The sequence below is a fragment of the Oratosquilla oratoria genome, chromosome 8, assembly GCF_046742065.1.
Source record: "Oratosquilla oratoria isolate Oo_2021 chromosome 8, ASM4674206v1, whole genome shotgun sequence".
Taxonomy (NCBI): Eukaryota; Metazoa; Arthropoda; class Malacostraca; order Stomatopoda; family Squillidae; genus Oratosquilla; species Oratosquilla oratoria.
Window position 1 is genome coordinate 82,616,045 of NC_134784.1, and position 12,500 is coordinate 82,628,544.

The window sequence follows — 12,500 nt, forward strand, 5'->3', positions numbered from 1 at the left end:
TGGCCGAGATCCACAGAAAATAAAAGGAGTAAAAGCTCAAAATAAAGAAAAGAAAAAAGAAAATAAAGACAAAATAAAAGAAAATAATAAGATGGAAAAGAAAAGAGAGGAAAAAAATGAAAATACAACAAAATGGAAAAGAAGACAAAAAATAAGAAAAGAAGAGAACAAATAAGGACAAGATGAAGGAAAACAAGAGAAAGGTGATAGATAATAAAATAGAATATAAAGGAACTCATAAATTGAAAATTAGGCAAAAAATAATAGAACACAAAAAAGGGGGGGGGGACTGAGAAATAGAGCCAAGATGAAATGAAAGAGGTCGTCTGAAAATGGCCTCACACATTAACCAAACACGAACGTAAGAGGAGCGCCTTGATACAGATTGGTAGTCGATGCTGTTGCACAAGAAAGGGAGAGAGGGAGAGAGGGAGGGAGGGAGGGAGGGAGGAAGGGAGGGAGGGAGGGAGGGAGGGAGGGAGGGAGGGAGGGAGGGAGGGAGGTAAGTGAAAGATGGAGATCGGAAGGAGGAAGGTGAAAGGAAAGAGGTAGATGGGGAGGAAAGTGAAAGGAAGGAGGTGGAGAGAGGGAAGGAAGTGGAGGATGGGGAGCAAAGGGAGGAAAGTGGAAGAAGGGAAGTAAAGGGGGAAGTGAAGGGAAGGTTGTGGAGGGAGGGAAACCTGGAGGGAAGGAAGTGGAGGGAATGAAGTGGAGGAAAGGAAGTGGAGGGAAGGAAGTGGAGGGAAGGAAGTGGAGGGAAGGAAGTGGAGGGAAGGAAGTGGAGGGAAGGAAGTGGAGGGAAGGAAGTGGAGGGAAGGAAGTGGAGGGAAGGAAGTGGAGGGAAGGAAGTGGAGGGAAGGAAGTGGAGGGAAGGAAGTGGAGGGAAGGAAGTGGAGGGAAGGAAGTGGAGGGAAGGAAGTGGAGGGAAGGAAGTGGAGGGAAGGAAGTGGAGGGAAGGAAGTGGAGGGAAGGAAATGGAAGAAAGAGATGGGAGGGAAGTGAGGGGAGGGGAGTGAGGGAAGTGAAGTGAAGATAGGGAAGTGAAGATAGGGGAGGGAAGTGAAGACAGGGAAGTGAGAGGAAGGAAGTGCATGTGATTATACATGAATTTACGACAACTGTCGCCTCGAGTTTCAATGACTGGAAACCCGCAGCCCCGCAGCAAACGGCAACGGTCCTTGGGCCTTCCCATCGATCTCTATGTCCTGTCTGCCTCGTACTGGCATGTACTCTTTCTACGGTAGCAACTAACAGAAGGAGAAGAGAGAGGAGGAGGAGACGGTGATGAAGGAGTAGAAAGAGGAGGAAAATGAAGGGGAAAGATGTAGGAGTATAATGGGGAATAAGTGAAGGATGAGGAAGACGAGGAGGAGAAGGAAGATGAAGAGATGTAGGAGGAGAAGGAGGAGGAGGAGGAGGAGGTTGAGGATGAGGAAGAGGAGGGAGATAAGAAGTAACAGTAGGAAGAAGAGGAAGAAGAGGAAGAGGAGGAAGAGGAGAAAGAAGAGGAAGAGGAGGAAGAGGAGGAAGAGGAGGAATAGGAGGAAGAGGAGGAAGAGGAGGAAGAGGAGGATGTATTCATGGTTGTCCTCACCAGTTGCTCAGTTGCTACCTTTCCCAATGTGAAAAGGTGAAGTCACACTATCCAATGTTGGTCGAATGCCAGACATTCTGGGTTGCACCTCTAAATGAAAGTAAAGATAGGCGATCGAAGAGAGGCAGAGAGAAAGGGAAAAAAGAGTGATATACGAGTGTATATATATATATATATATATATATATATATATATATATACACACATATATATATATATATATATATATATACTGTATATATATACATATATATATATATATATATATATATATATATATATATGTATATAAACGTGAATATTTGGGGTCTGGGATCCATATTTGTGAAGAGGAGAGGAGATGCCATGGTTTCCTTTGATGTTCAGTCCATATTTACTTCTATTCCACGGGAACTGGCAAGAGAATCGCTGAAATTGGCCATGGAAGAGACCCCGGGATTCTTGAATAACCAGAAACTCTCCTTACCAGAGATCATGGGACTTGTCTCTCTGTGCCCAGACTTAGCGTACTTCCATTTCAGAGAACACACCTACCACTAACACAAAGTCACATCCATAAACCTAACCTAACCTAACCTAACCTAACCTAACCTAACCTAACCTAACCTAACCTAACCTAACCTAACCTAACCTAACCTAGCCTAACCTAACCTAACCTAACCTAACCTAGCCTAACCTAACCTAACCTAACCTAACCTAACCTAGCCTAACCTAACCTATCTTAACCTAACCTAACCTAACCTAACCTAACCTAACCTAACCTAACCTAACCTAACCTAACCTAACCTAACCTATCCTAACCTAACCTAACCTAACCTGACCTGACCTAACCAAACATATTTCAGTAGTAGTGACTGAAGTAGTGTTGCAGCGTCTTGAGAAACCACTACTAAGGGCAGAACCCTCTTTTCTTAAACTCTAGACTAGGTATGTGGATAACGTTTTCGCCAAACTGATCGGCAAAAATATACAACCTTTTCTCAATCACATCAATAGTATTGAGTCGGCCATTCAATTTTTGATAGCATTGGAGACGGACAATCAACTTCTGTTCTTTGATGTCAACGTCAAATGTGGAGGTGGCATCCTCGTGACTAATGTTTACAGAAAACATGCACTAACAGACAGACTCCTGGACAATGGTAGTTACTATCCAGACTGCCACTAAAGGAGTGTAATCAGGACACTTTGGAACAGAGCAGACAAAATCTGTTCCACGGCGGAAGCAAAGATGAAAGAAAAGAAACACCAAATGCAAATTTTCCGAGACAATGGCTACCCTCGTAGAACTGTGCGCAATTGTACAAAAATACTACGCACCAGCACATATAGAGTTCACGCACGACACAGAGTCACAATCCCATACATTAAAGGCGCTTCTGAAGTCATTGACAGAGTGCTACGAGACAGCGTGCAACTGTCCCACAAACCCTGGAACACCTTACACAGAAACCTCTCACCTTCTCACCTGTCAGCCACTGAGTCCCATGTGTATCGTGAGCTTTTCTTTTTTTAAATGCCGGCTTGCTAGGCCTGTCGCACACCCCTCCTCTTTTATCCGGGCTTGGGACCGGCATGTGGTTGGTTAGACATCCACAGAAACCTCACTGAAGTGAAAAATATTGAAGACCACACGTAGCAAGCCGAAGTAGTTTACAGTATAGGCTTCTCTGATTATGACACAGAGTACATAGGGGAAATGAAGAAGATACTAGCGACAAGGACAGCAGAACACCAGCAACCAGTGAGGCGAGAAGTCCCGAAATCTGCCCTATACAAGCATACATCAGATCACCAACACACCATCGACTGGGACGGGGCCAAGATAATACACAGAAACAACAACATAAAGAAAAGACTATTTTTAGATGCATGGAAGACCAAGAACAACTGCATAAATAAGAGCTTTGACCTCAATTTAATCTATCTAGGCACCCTTAGCAGCGACTTGTTATTGGGTTGACGATATTTAGTGTTTTGTATTTAAATTTTTCAACAATATGTTAAATACATATATTCTCCCCCATTTTTCTGTTTTTTTCTTTTTCTTTTCCGTTCACTCTTTCTCTTCTTTTTCAAGTAGGCTCTTTATGCAGTTGGCATCCTATTCTCAGTGATCACTTGCTTTCCACTTTTCCATTCCTCTTCACACAATCACCATGTTTTGCAGTTCGATATACCTTTTCACGTTTTCTTATCACATCGTTTTATTTCATCAATGTGTTTTATTTTATTTCAGTTGTTATTTTGTCCAGGTCCCAGTTACTATTTTGCTTCCTGTTTTAATTAGCTTTGTGTGACATTTGGTCACAAGGATAATGACTCGCCCAGTTCTTTCCAACCAACAGCTTCTCTCCTTTTTTAGTTAATACATTACTTTTTCTTTGCACAGCAAGTTGAAATCTCGATGCTTGTCCTGTTCACATTGCTCTTCTGTGTAAATCTATTTCCACATGAGTTCTCTTGATAGTTACCTATTTGCACGCGTGACCACTTGTCTCTTCACATGGGAAACTTGGTCCGCCACCTTGTTGGTTATGTTTCTTATGTTACCTTTTTGTTTCGTTTTATTGTATGTTATTGTTTTTATTTCATGATGCCTTTTTGTATTCCCAGGTTACCTTTTTGTTTCACTTTTATTTTACTTTATTTTATTTTATTTTATTTTATTTTATTTTATTTTATTTTATTTTATTTTATTTTATTTTATCTTATTTTATTTTACTTTATTTTGTTTTATTTATTTTATTTTATTTTATTTCATTTTATCTTATTCTATCTTATTTCATTTCATTTTATTTTATTCTATTTTATCTTATTTCATTTCATTTTATTTTATTTTATTTTATTTTATTTTATTTTATTTTATCTTATTTTATTTTATATTATTTTATTTTATTTTATTTTATTTATTTATTTATTATTATTTTTTTGTCCCACTCGTGATGCATTTTTAGTACATTAATTGGTACACATTTCGTCATGATTACCCATTTGCAAGCAGGACCATTTATTCCTTCACTTGAGACAATTGGTCCAACACCTTGGTGGTTGTGCTTCTCATGTTAATTGTTTGTTTCACTTTTACTGTATGTTATTTTTTTTTTGTCTCGTGTTACCTTTTTGCGTTTCTCATGCCACCTTTTTGTTTCACTTTTCTTATATGTTACTGTTCTTATCTCACTCCTAGTGTATTTCTCTATATTTTAGAACATTAAATGCCACACATTTCGTTACGACTCACGGAGTAAGGACTTCAACAAGGTCCTCTCCCAGTTGCATCCCAGACCACATAAAATCGAGTTCACTGTATGTAACCCATTACAATACCAGAAGACGATTCCTTGACAACTGAAACGTCTCGCTTAATAAACCCTTCAAATTAAGTCCTGTCCTTTTCTTTCTTCACGACTATACACACACACACACACACACCTCTCATGGCGCTGTGGTTAGAGCTCTGGCCTGCCACTACGGAGGTCCGGGGCTGAAATAATATCAGTATCGCAGCGCTGAGGGGTGTTACTCCAACTCTCGTGGGCGGGGAGTTGGGTGTGTGTGTGTGTGCAAGGTCATAGCATTACCCATAGATCGGACCTACGAGCTCTGAGCTCTCTTCCAGGAGGGAAATAGCTGTCGATCACGAGTCCAACACACACACACACACACACACACACACACACACACACACACACACACACACACACACACACACACACACACACACACACACACACACACACACACACACACACACACACATATATATATATATATATGTATATATATGTATATATATATATATATATATACATATATTTATGTATATGTACATATATATATGTTTGTACATATATATGTATATATATATATATATATATATAATATATATATGTATATGTGATATATATATATATGTATATATATATAAGATATATATATATATATATATATATATATATATATATATATATATATATATATATATATATATATTATACACACACTGAATGGTCCCCAGTACATATATTTCCATGGAAAAATGGAAAAATTAAAACGATTAATAGGATATATATATATATATATATATATATATAAGTTTTCTTGCCAGGAGGGCCGCTGTGACGGCTCCTTTTCCTATATTGGTAGAACCTCCACCACACTAAGAAGACGCCTCCAATACCACCGAAACCAAGGCTCTATCTTCCAACACTTTGTTGACCACCACGACATGAAGCCACCACTTAACACTTTAATACACAATACAATTATACTCCACAACGAAACAAATTTCAAAAGACTGCAGATTGCTGAAGCTGTTGTGATTACTACTCAACGGCCCTCCATCAATGTACAGCAAGCTGCAGATTTCATCCTCCCTTCAGCCCGCCCCCAGGAACATCATCCCCAACAAAAACAACAAAATCAAGGTGCATCCGAACCCCAACTAGACCAATACCTTCACCAAAACCCTCGGCAGCTTCAAAATTCCCAGCCCACAGGACCTATAACCAGAAGTCGAGCGAGACTTTCCTCCACAAGCTCCGGAACAAGACTGGTGTTCTTGCCTACCTATCCTAGTGACCTCACCCAGGGCCCCCTGTCGACTTGGCCCGCTTCTCCAAGTGACCTCCCCCAGAGACTACTGTAGTCCTCGCCTTCCACTAGTGACCTCACCCAGAGATTTCACTTGACATCTCCTCCTTCTAGTGACCTCACCCAGAAACTTCTAACCTCCAGTGACCTCTCCCAAAAATTGGGATGACCTCTCCCAATACCCTTACCATCCTACTTTTTAAGGACTAACAGTCGGCCAGAGACCATTCACATTTCCCTTCATCTTCGACGATAGCAGACCTAGTTAGCCTTGATATTATATATACATATATATATATATATATATATATATATATATATATATATATATATATATATATATATATATCCTATCAACCACATTAATTTTTCCATTCTTCCATGAAATTATGTGCTGGGGACCATTCACTCTGCGTATAATATATACATACATATGTATATATGTATATATATATATATATACATATATATATTTATATATTTATATATATAAATATATATATATATATATATATATATACACACATATGTATGTATATATTATACGCAGAGTGAATGGTCCCCAGCACATAATTTCATGGTAGAATGGAAAAATTAATGTGGTTGATAGGATATACATATATACATATATATATACAGATATATACATATGTATATATATACATATATATATACATATATATACATATATATATATATGTATATATATATTTATGTATATATGTATATATATATATATATATATGTATATAAGTATATATGTATATGTATATGTATATATATATATATATAAATATATATACAGAAGACAGGTAAGCTTATAATTACTGCAGAACATGGAAATTTGTTTCTATGAACCCTGTTGTTAAATATTCGTCTTACTATTGCCTCTTATTTGGTATGTATTAAGTGTAAATATATCATCTCGTCTGTTCTAAATTCCCTCTGACTTTGAAGGGTTTGAACAAACTCTCACTCCGTCTTCAGCTTCTTATGAAAAGAGAGAGGGAGGGAGAGAGAGAGAAAGAGAAAAAGAGGTAGAGGGAGAGGTAGAGAGAGAGAGAGAGAGAGAGAGAGAGAGAGAGAGAGAGAGAGAGAGAGAGAGAGAGAGAGAGAGAGAGAGAGAGAGAGAGAGAGAGAGAGAGAGAGAGGGAGAGAGGGAAAGAGAGAGAGAGAGAGAAAGATAGATAGATAGATAGATAGATAGATAGATAGATAGATAGATATATAGATAGATAGATAGATAGATAGATAGATAGAGAGAGAGAGAGAGAGATATAAAGATAGATGGATACATAGATAGATAGATAGATAGAGAGAGAGAGAGAGAGAGCGAGAGAGAGAGAACTATGCTTCATAATCCTCTGTATATTACCAACGCCCTAAAACACTGTAAAACGCAAAGCTGATACAAGGCATGTCTGAAAAAAATACAATGACAGCTTTCATAATTGTTCTATTAATACAGTTTAGTATACATACATCGCTCTGATCAGCTGAGGTCAAAACCGGTGGTCCGAATACCTATTCTCTGTCGCCAGGTGATTTTATTCAGCCAAAGGAAGCTACATGACTCCATTAAGAATCGTTCCCGCGACGATGGAGAATGAATTCCATTATACTGGACTGTCACATGGAGGAAAAAGAGGAGGAATTTGTTGAGGAGGATGGAGGAGGACGAGAATGAAGATAATGAAGAATGCAAAGAGAAAAAGTGGGAGGACATAGATAAGGACACTGAACAGGACTAAGAGAAACGCGAGGATGAGGACAAGGAGGACAAGAAGGACAAGTAGTAGGACAAGGAGGAAGACAAGGAAGAGGACATGGATGAGGACAAGGAGCAGAACAAGTTGGAGGAAGTGGATGAGGACAAGGAGGAGGGAGGCAGAAAAATAAAGAAGACAAAGAGGAGGAAAACGAGAAGGGAGATGAGGAAAGGGGCAAAGAGGGAGCAAAGGAAGGATAAGGAGAATGATGGGGATGAGGACAATAAGGACAAGGAGGAATGTGAGGAGGACGAGGAGGAGTTTCAGAAGGACAACGTGGAGGATACAGGGTAGGGAAAGTTTGAGAACGACAAGGAAAACAAGGGAAAAGAGGAGGACAAGGTGGAGAACAAGAACGAAGATGAAGATAAGGAGAAGGACGAAACGAACAACGACGAGGGGGACAAAGTGGAAAAGAAAGTGCAGGACAACGAGCAGGAAATTGAGGAGGCGGGTAACAATGAAGAAGACGAACATTAGAAACCAGAAGAAGCGGAAGAAATGAAGTTGGAGGAGGAGGTTGTGGTGGAGGTGGAGGTGGAGGTGGAGGTGGAGGTGGTGGAGGTGGTGGTGGAGGTGGAGGTGGTGGCGGTGGAAGTGGAGGTGGTGGTGGAGGAGGAGTCGTAGAAGGATGTGGAGGCGAGGCTCAAGAAACAAAGAAGACACGACGGAGCAACGTGACAAGCAAAAACTGCCTCGGCAGTGCCAAGACATTGCTTGCCGGAGCCAGTAACAGTATAACTATGGTAAAGAAAAATAGATAAAATGAAAATAATGATAAATGAAAAAGAGATAGATAAACATATAAAAACAAGAAAATATATATAATTTGTTTTCTAATTTCGTAAGAGGATCCTAAGTAGAGTCACGCCAGTTTTACAGTATTTGGGATAACAAGGTTTATTAAACTGGTGAATTGCTAAAGGCTAAAGAATACCGATGGTATTGTTAGTTGGTAAGATAAGCTTACGTAATAAGGATAGCAAGCAAAATAAATCTTATTTCTAGGCTGTGCCTAGTGTTTTAGTTAATGTAAATAATTTTTTCAATCAGTAGAATTGATCATTTGATTAATCTCATGCTTATTGACCCTTCCTACCTAGGGGTAAGATCGTTTTTCACTGAAACTCACAACCCTTTTCCCTCACAGTGGGAAGTGAGAAACCCCTGGGGCATTGCGCCGACGTTGAGTCTCCTCCCCGCCAAGCCAGGGCTGTCGGGAACCAACGTGGCAAGCTCGCAGTGGGTCTCAGGACTTGAACTCACGACCACATGATCATAAGTTCAAGATGATATCCGCTGAGTTTCCATGTGGTGGATAACTTTGACTCCTGTTCCCAGGAACTGAGCCCTTGAATAATAGAGGAGTTTCTTTCGGCTGAATGAAATCGTCTAACGAAAGCCAGAATAACTATACAAAAACGAGGATAGAAGGAAAGGATTAAGAGCTAAAATCTTCCAGGAGTGAATTTTTTTCTCTTAGTTAAATAACATTCAATACTGACAACCACAATAAACAGCCAAATCAACGATACAGCCAAAATGAAGTGACATAGTCTAGAAAAGAAGAAGAGGGTGAGGAGCCTACGCCAGGAGGCGCTGAGTAGCTGTGGCAGAAGCTGTCACAGTCGCTGCTGTGAATCGAAGTGGAATGCGTAATTCGAACGCGCAACATAAGAACATAAGAATAAAGGAGACTGCAAGAGACCATAAGGCCTACACTAGGCAGCTCCGTATCCATCACCACCTTCGTCCCCATCCATAAAGTTGTCTAATCGTTTTTTAAAACAACTGATAGTTTCAGCGCTTACTACATGGTTACTAAGTTTATTCCATTCATCGACCACCCTATTAGTAAACCAATTCTTGCCTATTTCCTTCTTAAATCTAAATTTGTCCAGTTTATACCCATTACTGCTAGTCCTGCCCTGTTGTTTTATTATGATGACCTTGTTTGCATCACCCTAAGTGAATACGACCCAACATGCTTCCGCTTGCGTCATCTGCGCACATGGACATGTCTATAAGTACGTTTTGCCTGGTGTGATTATATCATTATCCTACCACAGCCAATGGCGGATGACGCACATCATGCCTCCTGGCATCATATTAGGGTAAATGCGTTGGTAGGTTCCGTTTAAATGATCAGCTTCGTACTTTGCAGCTCGAGACCAAACAGCTTCATCATCCAAAAATAAGAATTAGTGTTCTAAACAATCGTTTGACAATCATCACTGACCCATGAACGATCATCGTTGAGCTTTAATCTCAATGAGCAAAACGTACCTTAAAGCCCAACGTCAAATGGAAACAATCGTTTGAGGTTAAGCATAACAATATGGATGATGTATAGACACGGTAAAGGAAACATGGACTGGAGGTGTAGCTTTTATTCCTGACGATTCGTCTATCGACTTTGAGAAAGTCGATAGACGAAACGTCAGGAATAAAAGCTTCACCTCCAGTCCATGTTCCCTTTACCGTGTCTATACAACTTGTTCACATGGATTTTAAAATGGGTGATGTCCGTCTCGATTCTGAAGGGGGAAAATAAGCGGTGGCGGACGGTGGAGGACGAACTGAGGGAAATAAGAGGGATAAAGGATCGAGACAGGAATAGAACGGGTCAAAATGGCAGCACTAGGTAAGAAAACTGATCGAGCGTTTTGTCTATACTCGCTCGTGGGATTTTCCTGTTTATTTTCCAAGGAGGAGCTGGACAGACACTCCCTCACCTCTCCCACAAAAAATCTCTCACTCCCCCACCCACTCCACATACGCCTCCCACTCCCCCACCATCTCCCCCCACCAGGTTGGATGGATGTAAGAGAACGAGATATAGAGAAGGAGACATTCTCTTCATTTGAGCTAAACTGTTAATTCCTTCGCTGTGCTTTAAGCATGAAATTGTTTTTTCTAGCTGCTGATAGATGATTTGCTTTATCTAAAAGAACTCCTATGCCCCTGAAGCAAAATAGATAATTATATACTAGGTTAACCTGATTGGGTTAACCTATGTTAACATTTTGTTGAACTACATTCCCATGGTGAAAAACAGAAATTTAATTATATCCAACCCAAATATATATATATGTATATATATGTATACATGTATATATATGTATATATGTATATATATGTATATGTATATATTACAAAGGATTACAAAGGATTACAAAGGCGGAGCATGCCGACAGGAGACCTTTTGATCCATATCTAGGTCGGATGAAAAAAAAAATCATATTAATAATAAATAAAAACTATAATAATGTAAATAACAAATAAAATACATAAATAAATGCATAGGTATAGTTAAAATAATAAACAAACAGGTAAATAGTAAATGATAGTAAATTGACATATAACTAATAATAAATGAAAATCAGACAGACAAATTATAACAAAACAAAAACAAATAATATAACATAAATCATAATCATTACAGCATCTTACTTAGGTATTTATCTAAATGATTCTTAAAGCTTCGAACTGAACTACATTGCACTACCTGTGCAGGAAGTTTATTCCATTCATTAACTACACGGTTGGCAAAGTTGTTTCTACCTACTTCCAAATTGAATCTATTTCCGGACAGTTTGAGACCATTGTTTCTTGTCTGATTCTCATTCAATGTGAAAATCTGGTCACTTTTGATGTTGTCAATTCCTTTTAAAATCTTAAAGACCTGTATCAAGTCACCTCTGAGTCTACGCTTTTTTAGGGAAAACAGATTCATGTGCTTAAGTCGATTTTCGTATGATTTATTTTTGATATTTGGAATCAGTTTTGTGGCTCGCCGATGTACTTTTTCCAGTCTGTCAATGTCTTTAATGAGATTCGGTGACCATACGGAAACAGCATATTCCAAATGTGGACGAACTAACGATTTATATAGCTTGTTAATGAGTGATGGACTTTTGAAATCAAAAGATCGCGCAATCAATCCCAGAATCTTATTTGCTTTCTCAGAGGCTGAAATACACTGCTTGGATGATTTGAGGTCGTTACTGATAATTACGCCGAGATCTTTTTCACTATCCACTTTTGTTAACGAATTTCCAAATAACTTGTAATCGTACTTACTGTTATTTTACCTATGTGCATTACCTTGCATTTACTTGTGTTAAATTTCATTAGCCACTTTTCAGACCATTACTGTAATTTATCTAAATCTTCTTGAATATCTAATTGGTTTGGGTGATCATTTGCCACTCCGCACAGTTTTGTATCATCAGCAAATTTGGAAACAGTAGATTTTAGTCCATTGTCTATATCATTTATATATACTATAAATAGAAGTGGCCCAAGAACGGAACCCTGAGGAACTCCACTTGCAACACTTTTCCATCCAGAAGTTTTTCCATTTAAAACAACTCTCTGTTTTCGACCTTTCAACCAATTACTAGTCCAACCTAATAGACTACCACTTATTCCATGCAAAGCTAATTTAGTAAGTAGTCTTTCGTGTGGGACGGTATCAAAAGCTTTTGCAAAGTCTAGATATATTAAATCTATATTGTTTCTTTTGTCATAATTCGAGA

General features: G+C 38.8%; 1 protein-coding gene across 1 annotated transcript in view; it reads left to right on the top strand.

The window, feature by feature from the left end:
* The first annotated feature begins 10,590 nt into the window (after positions 1-10,590).
* The window catches only part of LOC143027434 (uncharacterized), a 33,508-nt gene continuing 31,598 nt past the window's right edge, over positions 10,591-12,500 (top strand). Inside the window, exon 1 of the mRNA XM_076188725.1 lies at positions 10,591-10,603. Within this exon, the coding sequence (XP_076044840.1) occupies positions 10,591-10,603 (13 nt within the window). The remainder of the gene's footprint in view (positions 10,604-12,500) is intronic.